The 19,660-nt window shown below is 36.2% G+C and overlaps 1 protein-coding gene across 3 annotated transcripts; it reads left to right on the top strand.

Moving 5' to 3' along the window:
- Window positions 1-9,954: 9,954 nt before the first annotated feature.
- On the top strand, window positions 9,955-16,089 carry LOC132171905 (uncharacterized). 3 transcript variants are annotated; one of them, XM_059583315.1, is made up of 4 exons: window positions 9,955-10,223; window positions 11,152-11,451; window positions 11,799-11,915; window positions 12,003-16,089. In XM_059583315.1, the coding sequence occupies exons 2-4, from the start codon at window positions 11,167-11,169 to the stop codon at window positions 15,396-15,398; spliced, it is 3,798 nt and encodes a 1,265-aa protein (XP_059439298.1). In that variant the 5' UTR covers window positions 9,955-10,223; window positions 11,152-11,166; the 3' UTR covers window positions 15,399-16,089. The 3 variants fall into 3 exon arrangements, with proteins under 3 accessions (XP_059439298.1, XP_059439300.1, XP_059439299.1); XM_059583317.1 differs by lacking the exon at window positions 11,799-11,915; XM_059583316.1 differs by lacking the exon at window positions 9,955-10,223 and having other exon boundaries at window positions 10,736-11,451.
- The last annotated feature ends 3,571 nt before the right edge of the window (window positions 16,090-19,660 follow it).

Here is a 19,660-nt window from a genome sequence, read left to right as displayed (position 1 = left end):
GCATTGGGCAGATTATGTGGAGGAGGAGGCGGTGTTACCAAATCTTGAAAGGGAAAAGTGTCTCTTTAGTTGCATTAGGTTTTCTTTTGCTAGTAAGATTTGTTTTCTTTGGGCTTATTAGATGGTGTGTCATCTTTTTATTAGATGCTTTAAAATATGGGTTTTACACCACATCTTGATTGAATGTATTTTATTTTTTTAATAGTTATAAGATACATGTTACTTTATTAGATGAGTTTCTATGAATTAACTACAAGTCAGTTTGTAGCAAATTTCTATCTTCAGGCCCATGGGTGAATTATTTTTTATGTCGTAGGAAACAATTTGTAATTTATGCTAACTAAAGGGACTGATTTTGTATTTATTCCTCTAATTTATTAATAGTATGTGTAAAAAATATTAACACAATAATTTTTTTGAAACCACTTACTTTAAAAGGAATGATTAAATAAAAAAATTAATTAATTAAAAAAAAAAATGTATAAGGTAAGGTTTTTCTTTTTTAGAGAATTTGACCATTTTTTAAACCGTTTTTATTTTTTCACCTCTAGGTTTTAAAACCAGACAAATCTGGTACCTCATATTAGTCATATATGGGAAAAGACAAAATCAATACTCCCGTTAGTTTCTGTTAGTCCAAATTAACAGAATTTACATTTGTCATTCTCATAATACGCCACGTGTCTTAAAAATTAAAAAAATTAAAAAATAATAATAATTAAAAAAGAAGAAGTAAAAAATAAAATCTTATGGGGTGGCTGGCCACCCCATTTTGGCCAGCCCCAAGGCTAGTCTAGGGGTGGCAGAACCAACCCCAAGGCCGGCCTCTGAGCCACCCCCAAGGCCAAAGGGGGTGGTTTCGACAAAATGGGGGCCGGCCACCCCCATAAGATTTTCATTTTTTTTTTTTTAGGTTTAGTTTTTTTAAAAAAAAATTATTATTTAATTATTTTTTTAGGTCACGCGGCGTATTATGGGAGTGACACGTGAAATTCCATTAATTGGGATTGACGGAAACTAACAGAACAATTGATTTTGTCTTTTCCCAAAGGTGAGATACCAAATTTGTCTGGTTTTAAAACTTAGGGAAAAAAAATAAAAACGTTAAAATCGAGGTACTAAAAAAGTTATTAACCCTATATATTAAGCTACGTAAAAGATAAGATAATAATAAATTTCATTTCAAGTGAAATAGAGATTAGTCATTTTATGGTTGAAATTTTATTTTGTTTCACGGTTATGTTAGGAAACATAGAAACATACCTCCAATACCTTTTTACTTGGTTTCCGTTGTCACCGTGCCCTCACGTTCAAACCTTTTTTATTCGTAGTGGTGTTTGCTATTAAAGCAAATCACACATTTTCACAATCTAAGAACCTTGAGAAATGATATTTAGTAGACTCTCATATAACTGTCATACAATTATTATGATGTGGCAGTGAATATCATACATCGATTTTTATTTTTACAAGCCCTAATTGATCTAAAGTCATCATGGTTGTATGACAATCGTATGAGAGTTTACTAAATAGTGTTACTCAAGAACCTTACATCACTCAGAAAATCAAAACAGAGAGATGCAATTTTCCCGCTGGACTTGTTACATTGTTGTAACAAGTTGTTTCACTTGCACTCCTAATTTTTCTCACCCACTTGCAAACAACTTGCATATGGTGTTTTTATACACTATTTAGTATCAACTTGCATGTAATTGTTTCATGACATTTGTTGTATTATGTATGTTGTGTTTTGAAGTAACGATTTAGTATTACTCTACTTGAGTTGCCCATTGATGGGCACCTTACATACTACATCTACCACTCACACATACCAGGCCCAACCTGAGTCACATATCTCTATATGTTTTCAATAATATTCATACTTGCAAATTGAATGTGCGACCATTGAGCACACCTACATAAAAGGTTGGGACCACTATATCAAATTTTGTGAAGACAAGTATAACAACATCTCTATAAGTGTCTCATTATGCCCCGGCTTATTTGGTCACATCATATTAAGAGCTTGTTTGGGATTGCGTTTGAGAAATATAGCTTTTAAGTTATAAAAAAAAAAACAAAAACAAAAAAAAAACTTTTTGGTAAAAGTTTCATTTTTAAGCTTATGTCAAAAGTGTATTTTGAACTCTTAAAAGCGCTTTCTGTATTTTTTACCAAACAGACTTTTTGAGTGTTAAACGCACTTTTAGGCCCCTCAAACGCACACCTAAACATGCCCTAAGCATCTCTAATATCTCTCGATTCCAATATGTCATAGCAATTTTTAACCTCCACAGAACATGGTGTACCCATAGTTACATCGCAACATCCAAGAAGCAACACAACTTGCTAACAATTAGTATAAACACAACACACATATGTTACCAAATAGTCTTCTATACTATTTGCCTCATTTATGTTGTGCAAATATCCACCTAAATTAATAGACAAATAATTGTACGTTTAACTCGCAAGTGCACAAGATCAATATAGTAGTATAGGGTGCAAGTATGAGATCATTCCCATGAGAATTGCTAAATTTTGCTTAAAATAAATTTCGTAAGTAAAACAAAACAAAGATTGATTTTGAGTTGATAATAATAAAAAAGTAGGGCTTTGATATCCACCACTAATCATACTTATATAATATAACAATATGCAAATGTTTTAATCATATTATGCATACTAAATGTTTGTTAACCTAAGGACATGGGTGTATACTCCTTAAGCTATAGATTTTCCTAAGCAACGAGTTAGGCATGGGTGTATACTCTAACTATTTTCTTTCTTAAAAGATTTAGCATGTGTGTATACTAAGTTGTCCTTTAAGAAAGTATAAATCTATGGAAATCGACAAACACATGGAACCTAGGGCATGGGTGTATACTCTCGGTTTAATCATGCTTTAATTATGTTATGCATACCTAATGTTTGCCAACCTAAAGGCATGGGTGTATACTCCTTAAGCTATGGATTTTCTTAAGCAACGAATTAGGCATGGGTGTATACTCTAACTCTTTTATTTCTTTAAGGATTTAGCATGGGTGTTTACTAAGTTGTCCTTTAAGAAAGCATTAAATCTATGGAAATCGACAAACACGTGGAACCTAGGGCATGGGTGTATACTCCCGGTTTTCCATGTTGATTAACCCAAGAACCCGGTATGGATTTCTTTTGTCACTCTTATTAAACCCAGGACTCGATCATCCAAATTGATTTAATTAACTAATCCATACAACATGTATATGTTCATCAGACAAACACATATGAGGAATTCAATAAAACATGAATTAATCAAGTTAAATATCACAACATGATCATCACAAATGCGCCAATATTGAAATATTAAATAAACATAATTAGGGCTTCAATCTAGCCCTACTAAGTAGTTTAGTTACACATGAGTTTGATGTTAAACATCTTCATAAAATAAAATAGAAAGGAAAAGAATAAACTCGAAACTTGAACTTAAAGAGCTCCAATTCTTCTCCTTCGAAATTGTCTCTCTATTCTAAAGGTTTAATGGTCTATTTATAAGCCTTAGGAATACTCTAGAAACCCTAAAAATTGTAGGATTTGAGCCATAGTTCACACAAGGCTTCAAAACCCTAAAAGAAAACACTTTCTAGAATAGGGTTGCGGCTAACTTGCTCCTCACGCATGGGTGCGCTCGATCGCAAGACTGCGATTGATCTTTGGTGTTGGGCGCTCGATCGCAGGTGCGATCGAAGCTGCTGCTTGTGGGCTCGATCGCACTACCAGAGCCTCTAGCTTTTCCCAAATCTGCTCTTTAAGCTCGATACTTCCAGAACTGCTTCATTTTCTTCCAAAAGCCTATGAAAACATAGAAAACACATAAAATAACTAAAATGGCATAAACTAACAAAACTAAGGAATTAACAAATATAAGTTAAGGGCTAAAATATGAATATTTTTGGCACTTAACAATTCAAGTCAATTTCGGTCCAATCACTTTCTGAGCAATGCTCCTTTAGACCGCATCATATATGGTCATAGGCAACATGTTAGAGTAAGAAACACTAAATCTTGACCTTGTGACGTAGTCAAAAGTCACAAATAAGGTCATTAACAACGAGCTATGGCGCTCACATGGTGAGGAAGCAGGTATCAATTCACTCACCTTCATTGTTAGTTAAACTAGCACGTGTAGTGTTAATACAGTTTCTAGTACGGTGAATACATGGATAACTTCGTGATCTTTTCCTACGCTCTGCCAATCTGCAATGCAAACAAGGGTTAAGAGAATTCATCGGGAGTGTTTCGGTGGATCCTTCTCTAATGCTTAAGTTAGTTCATTCTCTTGATTCCACTTCCAAGAATAAAAATATGTTGCGTACCTTCATAGTTCGTGTGTGGGCATATATTTATAGGTTGGATTGCCTGGGGCCAAAGATGGTAAGTTGGCTAGACTTTTGGGATTTGAGAGTAATTGGAGCGTAATCAAATCAAGGATCCGATTCTGTGACCATTATAGGCAAATCGTATCTGCATCGGTTGTTATTGCATATCCCGTGAATGGCGCACTGCATATGCCGTGAATGGCACACTGCATATCCCATGAGTAATGCATACGATATCTTTCTATATTTGTTCTCGGAAGTCTTTATTAGATCACTCTGATAGGCTCGGTTGTAGTTTGTCCCGAGCCATCTTTCTATGCAATCAAAATTCTATACCTATGAAACATGCAATTCAGCTCATGTTTTCCTGAGGTAGCACTGGTCTTTGACGATGCCCTTTGGGTTTTTGGCTTTGATGATGCTTTATATTTTTGGGCTGACTTGGACTAGGCCCATGGGCTCGGGCCGATAATTATATGTGTAACATGTAGTATGAAATACATGCTACGGTGAAGTTCTCTTACAAAAAAAAAAAATGTGGTTTAAACTCAATACACTGTACATGCAACGCCCCTGGAATTAATTAATCAATAATTAACTTGGGAGTGTTAGCATAACTTTTTCGAGCTTTTGTGTATTAAGAAAATAAGTTGAAGAGTGACTAGGACCTTCTTATCAGATGGCAATGCAATGAAAATTAAACCTCTCTATACACTACAAGGTAGCCATATTGAAACCATGTGAAACCGTGTCCTTGGCTGCCGAGCGCACGACTGCGCTCGATCGCAATTCTGCAATCGATCCTTGGCTTGGGTGCTCGAGAGTTGTTGTGCTTGATCCTGCTGCGTGTGTGATCGAGCGCTAATGCACTCGATCTGACTTGCTCTTTTGTGCAAGTGCGCTCAGCCTATTGCTGCCTGCGATCAATCCCAGCCTCCAGCTTTTCCCAAAAATGTCTTTTAAGTGTGGAATTTGCTGGAAACGCTTGCTTTTCTTCAAAACCCTCTAAACTACAAGAAAACACAAAACAAAGCAAAACATCAAACTATAACAAAACTTTTTTTTAATTAGAAAAAAAGAAAAACCACAATACTAGAAAGTAACATTATATTAAAATACTTTATACAAAAAGTGTTTCAAAAAACTATTCCATTTCATTTCTACCACATGCATAATTTGGATCAAGCAAAGTAAATTTCATCACATACAAAGACAAATTAAAAAAAAAAAAAAAAAAAAAATCACTAAAAAAAAACATAGAAAAGTAGATGCAACTTCTTTATAACCTTGGTCCCCCTCCAACACAACTAAACACACAAACCTTACAATCAGAGCCAGGAGGGAAGGGGGGGGACCGGGGAGACCATGGTCCGCACTTCAAAAAAAAGATATACGATTATTAATTTTATGTTAACTGAAAAGTCTCATATTCATCTTTTGAGATAGCGCCTACCACCACGAGAGGAGGGGAACCGGCCGGGCCATGCCCCACTTCCTCAAAAAAGACAAGCATAATTTCTACCATATGCATAATTTGGATCAAGCAAATTCAATTTCATCACATACAAAGACAAATTTAAAAAAAAAAAAAAAATCACTAAAAAAAAAACATAGGAGAGTAGATGCAACTTCTTTATAACCTTGGTCCCCTCCAACACAACTAGGCAACACATGCCTTACAATTAGAGACGGAGGGAGGGGGGACCGGCTGGGCCATAGTCCCCCCCCACTTCCTCAAAAAAGATATTATCGATTATTCAAATTGCTATAGCTAGCTTCCAAAAAGTCTCTATAATTAATACACGTTTGCAATGACGTTTCTTACACACATAGACAGAGGGAGGGGGGACTGGCTAGGGCCATGGTCCCCTCCCCCCACCCTTCACTTCTCAAGTTTCTCACAGCACATCGTTCCCGTTTTGATTACTCCTAGGTTGACTTTCCTTTTCCATCTGTGTGTCAATATGGAAAGGTTCCGTTACACCTCCACGATCCTCACCATGAGATACCCTAGTACTCCTTCGGGATTTGGACCTTTCCCGAATTAGCTCATCAGAATCCTCCCCTCCACCGGACTCTATTCCCGGCCTTGTCCCCTCACGACTAGTTCTACACCCACGTTCGGATTGATGATTTGCAATTGCGGATTGAGCTGAGTAGGCTAGTTCTGTCTTGTGGGTATGGCGCCTATAGCTCCTATCCTGCCTCCGTGTTGGCGAAGATGCCCTCAGCCATGGTCTGAATTCAATAGAACTCTCTTGATGACGCATCTTACTTATGAACGGGCAAACTGTCTTCCCATAGTTGATAACTCCACAATGAAAGCAGAATTTTGGAAAGCGTTCATATTGGAACGCAATCCAAATCGAGTTTCCTTGTAGTTTGAGCATTCTTCCTCTTGCAAGAGGCTTTTCCAAATCCACTACAATTTTAACACGTAAAAACTCACCTTATCCGATGCCATCCACACCGGTATCAATCACCTCCACCAACCCCATGGAAGAGCCAATCCTCCGCCCATTTGCCTTAATCATGCATGCCAAAGGAAGGTTCACCATTCTCACCCAAAAAGCTGCTATGTCAAAATTGAACTTAGATGGTGGTGATCAAAGTCCTCAATTAGAAAGAGGCTCCCTTCAAAAACCCAAGGTTTGCCTTCCAGAATCCTTTTCTTATCTCCCATGTTTGTGAATTCCACCAAGAACAAATTCTCCCCTAGTACCTGGAACGAGAGTGTTCCCGATGGTTTCCACCAACGCATTAGGGTCGTTTTGATCGTCTCCTTGCTCACCATCTGATCCACAATCAGTTTTCCCAACACACATGATTGTCCCCGCGTTACCCGGTCTGTCAACTCCTCATCCAGTGTCTCCAAATCCACACTTTCTTCCTCCATGAAGGATATGTTCATCCACATCTTTGACAAATCGTCCGCCATGATCACAATCTCTCTCAATAAAAACAAAAGTTCACCTTCCACCGCACATGGAAAACTTATCCTTCTCTCCTAGGGTTTCTAGAGAGAAAACTATCCTCGACTTTGAACATATTTTCATTGGCATAACATAACGCTCGCTAGGAACATTTGATGGAACGGATGTACCTCTCCTAGGCCATTTTGATTGGTTGAAAGTATATCATCCTTAGGTGAATTAGGTGCCTGCCTACGGCCCCCAATTTAATAAAGTCCCTAATTAATAAATATTAATGAATAATTTTTTTAATAAAATAATATTTAAGACCCTAATTACAATCAACATTTTTTTAATTAAGGTCCAAAAGAATGGTAAATAAGTAATTAAGAAATGTATTAATATCTTTCGATTCTATTAAAATCTCAAACATTCAATTCTTGAAACAAATATTAAAATAATTGATATCATTAAATAAGGAAATAAAATAAAATATTAATATTAAAGTCATCTTTAAATAAAATTCTCATGTTCCCAAGAGGTAGATCAATCGGCTGGGACCACGCCTAATAAAGCGGAGGTCACTAGTTTGAATCTTCTTCCCTCCCTCTTGTGCGCACATGTCAAAAAAATAAAATAAATAAAATTCTCATGTTGGTCATAAAGATATTTTGAGCTCGGTGATGAGGGAGAAGGATCCTCTCCATTTTAGATGATTCATTTAGTGCATTTAAGAGGGCAATATTCTCTGTTTCCTATTATGAACATCCAAAGATTCCTATCATAATTTACAATGACAGCTAATAAATTATGATCTCAAGTCCCAATTGACAATTGGATCGCCATTGCATGAGATATGATTTTTTTTTTCTTCTCTCTTTAATGTGAGACATATGTTGCTTTTGTCCCCAAGAGGTAGTTCAATCGGCTGGGACCACACTTAATGAAGTGGAGGTCACTAGTTCGAATCCCCCTCCCCCCTCTTGTGTGGACATGTCAAAAAAAAAAAAAAAAAAGTATTGGATTCCAACGTTAAAACAATTAACTGCCAAGAAGATGAAAAGTTTTTAAATATTTCATTCAATTACAAACTCCTATTTATAAGTTTCTAGTTTTTCTCTCTATTTCTCTATTCAAGTCTTAGGGTGCATTTGTCAATACGATTTTATAGACAAAAAGTGCGATTTTAAACAAAATATCAAAAAATGGATTGTTTGGGATTGCATTTTTAAAAAATTGCGATTTGAAAATAAAGAGAATATGTGTTTTCAAATCACATGTAAGGAAGTGCTTTTTTGAAAATGCATAATTTTTAAGGCTAAACTGGGATTTTAAAAGTCAAACCGCGATTTAGCCAAACGCTTAATTGCGTTTTTAAAAATCAAGTTTTTAAATCGCATATTTTAAAATCGCTATTTTTAAATAGCATTTTTTAAAACCACAAACCCAAACAGATCCTTATTCAAATTTGAATTATTCTACTCTTTTTCATTCTCATTATTTTCCAACAACTAACTGTTCAAATCCTTAAAATCATTCAATGTCTATTCAGATGTCTAATTAGTGATAAAAAAGAAAAAAGAAAAAGAGATGTTAGAAAACCTTGAATGTAAAAGCTCAGGTGAAAATTCACTTTACCCTCTGAAGTTTTACGAATTTTTCTATTCAAACTCCAATGTTTAAAAATTAGCAATATACTCTTCTAATGTTTCAAAAATTTTCAATTCAGACCCTCCGTTACTAATTTTTGTCTAATTTGACAGAAATCATCTCACGTGCGTCTCATGTGAGATTTTGATGCCCTCTATTCTAATTTTGCCCTCATTAAAACCTATGAAATTACGTAATTACCTTTAATTTTATGAAATTACGTAATTAATGAGGGTAATTATGTAATTTTATAAGTTTTAATGAAGGCAAAATTGGAATAGAGGGCATCAAAATCTCATGTAAGACGCAAAATTAGTAACTGAAGGTCTGAATTGAAATTTTTTGAAACATTAGTGGGTACATTGCCAATTTTTAAACATTATAGTTCGAATTGAAAAACCTTTAAAATTTCAGGAGTAAAGTGAATTTAACCAAAAACCTTAATATGAGTCTATTTGAGTTTGCGATTAAAAAAGTGCAATTTAAAAATAACGATTTTAAAATAAGTGATTTTTTATTGAGTTTACGGTTTTAAAATGTGCAATTTAAAAATAATTATTTTAAAATATGTGATTTTTTTTTTTTTTTGTTAAAAAAACGCACAAGGCCAACGTACAGAGCCACCACCACACAAAACACTGGTTTTTTTTTTTTTTTTATTGTATCCAGTGATTGATCCCACTTTAAGCCAAGATATTTTGAATAAGAATCCTCTAGAATTTTAAAATCATTTAATAGTGGTTGGAGTGGAGTTCTTAAAATATAATAATACCATTAATAATTTATTTAATTAAAAAAAGAAAAAGCAAAAGTTGTAGATAAGCTGATGTATGAGGTTTTGTAAATTGGTGAAGCTAAATTAACAAAAAGGAAGTTTTGATTAAACCATTTGATATTAAAAAATGGCTAATCAGTAATAAAGCATGAAGACGTAGCCGTGGTGCAGTGTATGAGCCAATGGGGACAAAGCCAAAAAGCTATAAAACCCGCCGCATGCCCAGAGACCCACGACGCGACATTCTCCTCCCCTCTCACGCTAATCTCTTGCAATCGTATCGTATCAAAACTGCGCAACGTTTCGGACTCACCAAACTCCACGTCTCTCTCTCTCTCTCTCTCTCTTTTCAAACAACCAGCGCCCTTTTGATGTTTGCTTAAACCTAATCCTCTCTCTCTCTCTCTCGTTTTCTCGTTGAATGGCGATTGAAAGATAATCGCACTTTCTGTTTTCCCCGTTTTTCCTACAATTTTCATTCGTCGTTTTCTTTCTTCAGGATATTGGAGCCAAACAGGGCGTAAGGTCTCTCTCTCTCTCTCTCTCTATACACACACTGGCACAGACATCTGATTTTCGATTTCTTCATTTCATGGCCTCCTGTTTCCGTTTGTTTTCGTAGAATTATTTTTTTCCAGGAAATAGAAATAGAAATATGTGTTATGTTTATGGCAGACACGGAGTGCGTTGATGCGTTTATTTGTATTTATGTATATATTGGGATACATATATGTGTTTCTTAGGGGAGAGATATTCCTATAAGTATTTTCTGTGGAAACAAACAGGGGAAAAAAAAAACCTTGTCCTGTTTTGAGGATTTCTTAAATAGTTAAATGTTGTTATTTGAAAAGAACCTGGTCTCTCTGAAAATAACAATGGTTTCTTATTTTTTTGTGTGTGAATGTTTGGCAAATTTGTCAAAGTCATTTGAAATGTTCCTTGATTGTGATCGTCTTTTACAGCTTTGTTCCAGTCATTGTCCTATGCCTATTCAAGACAGTGAAAAAGATCCAAAAAAAAAAAAAAAAAAGAAGAAAAGAACCTTCGAATAGCGTTCAATTTGTTGGTTTCTTTTTCTATTAAACAAACGCTATCGTATTTCTCCATATTATCATCTGAGTACAGTTTTTTTGGACTTGTTTGGGATTTCTTCCTTTTCCTGAAATCAGAGTGTGTTTTTTTAAGTCCAGGAGTTGGTTGCTTTGAACTAGTTTAGAGATCTCATTAATTTATTCTGAGATAATTTAATAGGCTTTAAAAAGGTGCTTCTATCTATCTTTGTGCTGGTTTTAGCAGTCTGTTAAAATTTCTGCATTGGGGTTACCTATGAAGTTATTGGTTCTTGACAAAACAGTGGGACTTCCAATTTTTAAGGCTTTAACCCATATTATTGCATCTTGTCTCGCTGATATTCGTGGCTTTTTATATTTGTCAACCTTATTGAATTTGACAGAAGTCAACAGCATTGATGGAGTTTGATGATGAGCAGCATGGTGTCTCAGGAAGAGTTCCTAAATGTGGTGCAATTTTTATGTCGAACAGTACAACCAAAAAAGAATGTTTAAGACGGGGACTGTTTGGCCTTCCATCTTCTCATGGCCACTTTGTAAAGCAGGTTAAAGCTGGGATGATTTTGTTTTTGTTTGACTATGATAAGAGACACCTTCATGGTGTTTTCCGGGCATGTTCTGATGGTGCAATTGATATTGTGCCCCATGCATTCGGTTCATCCGGAAAGCAATTCTCCGCACAGGTGTGGATGTGTATCTTTAATTGTGTCCATTTAATTCCCTTTTCTTCTTTTTCCATTAAATTACTAGCAGGGAGAAGGGTTTTGAGAGTTGATTTTGAGGAGATTGATTCAGTTTCTTTTCCCTAACTTATTGTATAAAAAGTCATGGCTATGTTTGTTAAAGATTTTTTCCTTTTCCCTTCTGTTTTCTTTTTTCAAAACAAAACATTAACAAACAACTACAAAACACTCAAATCTGTTTTCATCTTTATATTGCATTGGAACGCTTTTTCAGAAAGAAAAGAAAAGAAAAACACTCTCCAAAACATATTAACAAACATAGCCATTTTTGTTGATTTCTTTGCCAGGTGAAATTCACTCAAATTTGGAACTGTAGCCCACTTACTGAAGCTGAATTTCGTGACACAATCAAAGAAAATTACTTTTCACCTATGAAGTTTAACTTTGGCTTGTCTGAAGAGCAGGTCTGCGCCTTTGCTATCGAAGTTAGACTTCAAGGGAATCTATTTATAAAGTTCTTATTTTGATGCTACTTACTCTGCTTTTTATAGGTTCGGAGGCTTCTATGCTTGTTCAGTCTGAGAAGGGCAACAGATCATCTACCTCATAGACAATCTAGCAAAATTAAAGGTGCAAGAGCAAATGATAAGGGTAAAGTTAGAAGAGTTGATGACGGTGGGGCTACAATGAGGGAAGAGGTAAAAGATTTGAATGATTTGGATAATGATTATGGACCAGTTGTTTTGAATGAGTACTCTGGGAAATCCTCTGGCTATGGTGGAAGAGAAAGTGACGAAAGCAGGTTTGCAAAAAGTGATGGGTTAGGGAATAAACATAAAGCGTTTTTTGCGGACTCTTTGGCTAAATCTGAAAGAGAAAGTGATGAAAGCTGGTTTGCAAAAAGCGATGGGTTAGGGAATAAACATAAATCGTATGATGAGCTTGAGCTAGTGACCAGGAATGAATATTTTGAGGACTCTTTAGCTAATGCTGGAAGAGATGGAGGCAGATTTGCAGGATGTTATAGGTCAGGGAGTGAGCATAACTTGGCTATTGAGCATGGGTCTGTCCTGTCAAATGATCCTCCTAGGTATCTTTCAGGTAAAGTTGGACCAATGAATGAGTATTTTGAGGACTCCTTGGCTAAAGTTGGAAGAGATGGAGGCAGATTTGCAGCTTATGATAGGTCAGGGAGTGGACGTAACTTGGCTATCGACCATCGGCCGGTCCTGTCAAATGATCGTTCTGGGTATCTTTCAGGTAAATCTGGACCTATGAATGAGTATTATGAGGACTCTTTGGCTAAAGTTGGAAGAGATGGAGGCAGATTGGCAGCTTGTGATAGGTCAGGGAGTGGACGTAACTTGGCTATTGACCATGGGCCTGTCATGTCAAATGACCATTCTGGGTATCTTTCAGGTCAAGCTGGACCAATGAATGACCATTTTGAGGACTCTTTGGCTAAAGTTGGAAGAGATGGTGGCAGATTTGCAGCTTGTGATAGGTCAGGGAGTGGGCGTAACTTGGCCATTGAGCATGAGCGTGTCGTGTCAAATGACCTTTCTGGGTATCTTTCAGGTAAAGCTGGACATATGAATGAGTATTTTGAAGACTCTTTGGCTAAAGCTGGAAGAGATGGAGGCAGATTTGCAGCATGTGAATGGTCAGGGAATGGACATAACTTGGCCATTGAGCATGGGTCTGTCGTGTCAAATGACCATTCTGGGTATCTTTCAGGTCAAGCTGGACCAATGAATGAGTATTTTGAGGACTCTTCGGCTAAAGTTGGAAGAGATGGAGGCAGATTTGCAGCTTGTGATAGGTCAGGGAGTGTGCGTAACTTGGCCATTGAGCATGGGCATGTCGTGTCAAATGACCATTCTGGGTATCTTTCAGGTAAAGTTGGACAAGTTCCTGATCATGATAGGTTTACAATGACTAATAGGCTAGAAAGTGAAAATATAATGGACAATGACTTTGTGCTGCCCATCTCTACTGAGCGCCGTAGTTTATTTCAACCTAACCTTGATAGATCTGTCTACTCCAACAATTCTGTATTTAAAGATCAACATAGGTTATACACTGCATCCTCTGACTCGACAGAGAGACAAATCTGTTACCCTTCCTATTCAACACTTTATGGAGATGCACTTGGTATGAGTACACTTCCTTCTGATCCTGAATCCGCTAATATTTACTCTAGGTACTCGTCATCTCCTAGGATTGACCACAGCTCTAATTCAGTGAAAGAATGTGCTTCCCCTCATAAAACATATGCTGGGACTCTCATTCCTTCCCCAAAAAACCAATTGTATTTCCCATCTGTGGATCCAAAATGTAGAAAGAGAGGCCCAGATGATAGCTCTGGTTTTGGGAACCCTGTTTCTGTCTCTACCCCTGACAATTATGATGATTATCTCTACGGGACAAGCATGCCTTTGTCCAGGGATGCATATTCTGAAAACTTGGCAGTAGAATCTTCTGAAAATCCAGGTTACAAGGGCCTCTCCTTTTTACGGTATGCTTCAGCTCCCTTACATTTATCAGAGACTGAAAATAATGGGAGGGAAAACAAGGGTTCTTCCTTCTACTCTGGCTTTCCTGGAGAGTCACTAGGCAAGCTTGAGCGTGAGGTTGCACGACAGGAGAAGAATGAAGCATTTACTGATGATGTTCCTTTGTCAAATCATGGTCAGCTTCAGTTGCATGGCCGTGATTATTCTGTTGAACCTAAGAGTGACTACCACCATGAACACAGTTCACTTAATTATGATCTCAAGTATGATCGGGATTTTGAAAACACATCTTCTGGCTGTCAGAAGAACAGGAATAGTGTGTTTTCTCGCTTAGCTTTGGCTTCAGATGTACATGTAAAGAAAAGTGGTGATGACTTTGGCCATAAGGAATATGACGAGGATACACCAGTGGATGAATACAATTCACTTAATCATGATCTCAAGTATTATCAGGGTTCTGAAAACATGTCTTCTGGCTGTCAGAAGAACAGGAATAGTGTTTTTTCTCGCTTAACTTTGTCTTCAGATGTACGTGTAAAGGAAAATGGTGATGACATTGGCAGTAAGGAATGTGATGGCGATACATCAGTGGATGAAGTCATGTCAATGTTGCGTCAAAGTCTCTTCCAATCAGCAAAGACTAAAAAGTCTAAAACGTTGGTCAAGCAAAATGAGGAGCATGAAAACTCTAGGGATACAAAACAAACAACCTTTTGCCCCAAGTTGGAAATGGATTGCTTGGTGGATTTCAAGTATTCGAGTGCTGGACGGACACCATGTGTGGATTTCAAACGTCGGAGTGAAATACGAAAAGGTGAAGATAATACCAAGAGTAGACAAACTAATGAAATTGCTGGGAGCGATGGCTCATCAGGCAGGGGCCACAAAAGAAGTAAGCTGATCAGGCCTAACTTCAGTAAGAAAGAGTCTTCCAGTGAACAAGGCATCTCATCAGATCAGCACTACAAAAGAAGAAAGTTGATCAGGCCTAGCTTCAGTAAGAAAGAGCCTTCCAATGAACAAGGCATCAATGATGATGTTTCTAAAAGTACAGATGTATTATCACAAGAAAGTTCTGTAAACAATAAAGATAAAAGGGGAAGTTGTGAGGTTTTGGTTGGAAGCCAGGATCAAGAAAATAAGTCATCTCAAAGTGTTGAATTGCTGCAGCGTGTAATTTCTCTAGTCAGTGGCGAGAATAAGAATATTAATGTTGAAAAAGATTCAAATGGTAAAGGAGAATCAAAAGCAGAGAGCTGCAAGGCATTCTCACTAACTGGATATGAAGACGGAAAAGAGTCTTCACAAGATGCTGTCATAAAAAATGCTTCTGAAGACAAGAGTCAAAATGCTGAGAATGGCTTGAGAAATATGGATTCTGTGGTGGATGAGTTGCCTGATACCACTCCATCCTGCAACAGAGATTTATAGAAATAGAAGAAAATGGTTACAGAGAAACTGCTTATGGTGATATCAATCGCGGAAAGGGGTTGCCTTTTTTTGTTTTTTGTTTTTATAGGTCTGTATATGAAGGTAAGAAAAAGAAATCAGCAATTCGCTTTTGGGGCCGTTGTCTCAGAGGCGTCTTTTGAAAGTTCTAGGTGTAGTAGCATCATCAAGAAATTTGCGAGGAAAATATTGGATCCAGATGGATATTGGCTGCAGCCAATGGAGTTTGAAGGTGTGAAATTGGAATTTCCTCAGATTTTTGAAAATAGCAATGAACTTCTCAGCAGTTGTGGAAATGCAATGGGTATTTGAAGACATTTGGTGCAAATGATGAAAGGTAAAGGGCAAAAGCACCCTCTGAAATGTTCGTTCTACCATTCACATTCAAGCATCTGAAATTCTTTTTTACAAGGGCTTATAAAACACACTAAAACGTGGTGGAGTAACAATGCAGAAGACAATCATAGAGATGCTGCTGTTGTTATAAAACACACTTTGAAGTGCTTTAGGGCTTTTTTTTTTTTTTTTTTTGTTGATGCCACGTATCATCAGTACAAACAAAGTTGATTCTGCTGTTGTAAAGCTTGTCTGAATGTTGCTCACTTTAATTGCTACTTAAATATAGCCTTAATGCAATTGGGACCTTTTTCTTTCAGGTTCAAGTGATGCTTTTGCTTTGCTACAGTTTTCAATACAGATGATAAATATCTTTTTTTTAAGCCTTAGTCTTGAAAGAATTCAATGTCTTGTGTTTTGGCAAATGGAAGATATTTTATTGCTGAGGATCCCCCTGGTCCTAATGGTGTACGTTATTTTAATTTGATGTTGCTTCTTTTCTTCTCCAGAAGAATGCATTTAGCTGGGGCTATCAGTATTTGCTAATTTTCTTACCTTGAAAATTTTAATTATCTCATTCCGTTAGAATTTTTCGTTAAGTCTTTTCAAAATTCTCAAAATACCCATATTTTTTGTGATAAAAAATTGTGAAGATTCAAGCGTTTATTTTTTTTTATAAAAAAACATTTTTACAATTTATTTTTTTTATTTTTTATTTTTTATAAAAAATTATAGGTATTTTGGATGTTTTGACAAAATTAATGAAAAATTATAATCGAATGAGCTAATTAAAAGAAATTGAAAAGTTTTTAAATTTTGGAGATTTCAAATCGAGTAAAAATTCTAAGGGTTGTTAGTGAGTTATATTTTATCTTATTTTATTTTTAAAACTAATTGCCCATGCACATTAGCTTAGCTTCATGTTTTGGGATTTTTTGGCCTTTGGGTTTTTAACTATTGACTTCTTTTACATGGGCATGTCGTTTTTAGCCCAATTTTTTTTACCAGTCTTAAGCCTTATGTGGCCTTTTTTAGATGAGTTTAATCTTTTCCTTTTTTTTTTTTAACAAAATGCATTATAATAATTAAGAAGACCTGTAATATGAAAACACAAGTAAATTAAATAGTAAATATTTGACAATACAAGTGTTAATAAACTGAATTGTAATCTGGAAAAAAAAAAAAAATACATCTATTATAAACTTTGGGCAATTCATGTAAATTGGATTGTAAATACACTTCGAATTTGCTAAATGTAATTGTAAAAACTAAAAAATACAATTGAATTGAATTATATTCTTTGAAGAAAAAAATACAAATGAATTGACTTCAATTGCCTTGAATTATTGTCAGAGGCTGGAATTATAGTCTATGGAATTCCAAGCAACACTACAAAATGCACTAATTATGTCGCAGACAATAGCAACCAAGTCGGTGCCCCAACAAGTACAATTCAATTTAAAGTAAAATAAATAAAAGTTGAAAAAAAAAAATAACTAACCTTGTTAGCCAAGAGATGCTTTCCTTCTTGAAGTTGAAGGTGGAGGCTCATCTACAATAAAAAAGAACATGCTTACATAAAAAATAGTTTTCGTCGGAAAATATTTTCAGAAAAGACATTTTTTCTAAAAATGTTTTATGTCAAAAATATTTTACGGTATTTACCGCGCATAGAAAATTAAGTTTTTTTTTATTATATATTTTTTCATTAAATCATATTAAATTCTAAATTAGGAAAATGTCATGACCAAGTCTTAGAGGTGTTCGAACCAAGTCATGCAAGGACCCTACTGCGACTCACCCGGGACTTGCCCGAACCCCATCTGGACCCTATCAGGACCCCGTCGGGATCAGCCCGAAACCCTGACAGGACCCGCCCAAGACCCGATAGGAACATTTTCGTAATTTAGTATTTAATATAATTTTGCGTACACACCAAATACCGAAAAATGTTTTCTACTGAAAATGTTTTCCGACGAACGGGACCCGCCTGATTTTTCGTACATGCAAAATACCGGAAAATGTTTTCTAAGAAATCATTTTCATTGTGCCGAAAATATTTTTCGACGAGTCCTGGGCGGGTCTTAGGCGAGTCTCGGTCAAATCTTGATGGGGTCTCGGGCGGGTCCCAATAAAGTCACGGGCGGGTCTCAGGCAGGTCCCAGCAGGGTCCCGATCAAGTCTTGGACGGGTCTTGACGGGATCCCGGTCAAGTCCCGGGCGGGTTCTGAGCAAGCCCTGGCAGGGTCTCAGACAAGTCTTGGGCGGGTCCCGGTCAGGTCTCGAGCGGGTCTTGGTCAAGTCTTGGGCGGGTTTTGGGCAAGTTTGGATGGGTCCTGTTTAGGTCCGATCGGGTCCCGGTCAGGTCCTGGCGAGTCCTGGGCAAGTCCCGGTGAGGTCTTAGGCGAGTCTTGGCAGGGTCCGTCGATTTGAGAATGAGATGCTTAAAGTCGAAAAATGGTACAATTTTCCAAAAATTAAAGAAGAATTTTCGGTCAAAAGGAAAATATTTTTCGTGGACCACTATTTTACATTGCAGTAAACACCATAAAATATGGAAATCATTTTCTAGAAAATCATTTTACGTCGAAGTAAACGGAGTCTTCAATTTTGAATATTTACCTTGATTATCAAAGGATTCCACAAATTCCTCCAACTCCCGAATATCAATTGGTTTGTTCCTCATCAATTTTTATGTGCAAATCAAGATCTCAGCGGTAAATGGAGGCAATGAACTTGTAAAGGGATCCAATATACTTCCCACAGTGCTAAAGGTCGACTTAGAGGCAATAGTGAAAATAGAGATGACCAATCATTACGTGCTATTTCTGCAATGATAAGATATTTGACCGAATTCATTTTCCACAAAGCTAAAATATAAAACTCGGAATGTTGATGTTTCACGCCCATCCAAAAAATACATATCCACCTCTAATCTACCATCCAAATTATTATCCTTTCTAAAGGTTGGGTAAACAATAATGTAAATTTATCTGTGGCCGGTACGGAGTCATCATCAATAATATTAAAGAAAGTAGCATTAAAACTTCCTTGAGCCACACCAAAACTTTTACTAGTACCTCGATGTAACTTATTGGATTGCTTAATCAAACGGTTCATAAGGTGTTTCACTTTTGTCTCTATGTCACCCGACCACTACTTTCCATTACACATTTTTATCCAAAATACCAAAGCGTTTATCTTGAGGGGTAGGTTAAGGACAAAAACAACATAACATTAAGTTTATCCTATCCATAGATTTCATACTCTCTCAATACTTCTCATACTTATTTTTCATATTAATTGCCATGACATTCATGATAGGATCATCACCGCTACACATATCATTCAAGGTGTTTTGAATGATACAAATTTACTGAAAATGTACATTGAAGGTCACATAAATTGAACCACAAAGGTTCAATGTGACATTATATATATATATATATTTTTCATAAACTTTACAAATATATGAAACTTTTTACAATCATCATATTTAGGAGGTGCTAAATGATTATCCTCTTCCCCATTAGTTTAAAGGTTCTTTTGTACTTTTCAGCTGCGCTCAACATTTAGTACGTTGAGTATCATTTGTGAAAATATCTATAAACACTAGTTTTTTACTATGAATCTTTACCTTCCCTATACGCTCCTTAAACTTGGCCAACCTCATTGACTAATACCTTACGTATTTCACATCTTTTCTAACCTTTATTATCAAGTCATGAACGTGTTTCAAATCATTAGTGACAATAAGATTCAAAATTTGTGCAGCACATCGTATGTGAAGAAACTCACCTCCCAAAATGGTACAATCCTTATCTTTTATCCTCATTCCATATAATCAATAACAAGATCATTATTATTAGAAAAAAAAAAATAACAAGACCATTATACGAGGCGTTATC

The sequence above is a fragment of the Corylus avellana genome, chromosome ca2, assembly GCF_901000735.1.
Source record: "Corylus avellana chromosome ca2, CavTom2PMs-1.0".
In the NCBI taxonomy this organism is placed as follows: Eukaryota; Viridiplantae; Streptophyta; class Magnoliopsida; order Fagales; family Betulaceae; genus Corylus; species Corylus avellana.
This window is presented reverse-complemented; position numbering and strand designations above follow the sequence as displayed.

Excerpts from the sequence above, each read along its gene's own strand:
- LOC132171905 (XM_059583315.1), top strand. The coding sequence starts at position 11,167 with ATGGAGTTTGATGATGAGCAGCATGGTGTCTCAGGAAGAGTTCCTAAA. Across the intron at positions 11,452-11,798 it reads GAAAGCAATTCTCCGCACAG|GTGAAATTCACTCAAATTTG; the intron begins GTGTGGATGTGT and ends TTTCTTTGCCAG. Across the intron at positions 11,916-12,002 it reads TTGGCTTGTCTGAAGAGCAG|GTTCGGAGGCTTCTATGCTT; the intron begins GTCTGCGCCTTT and ends TGCTTTTTATAG.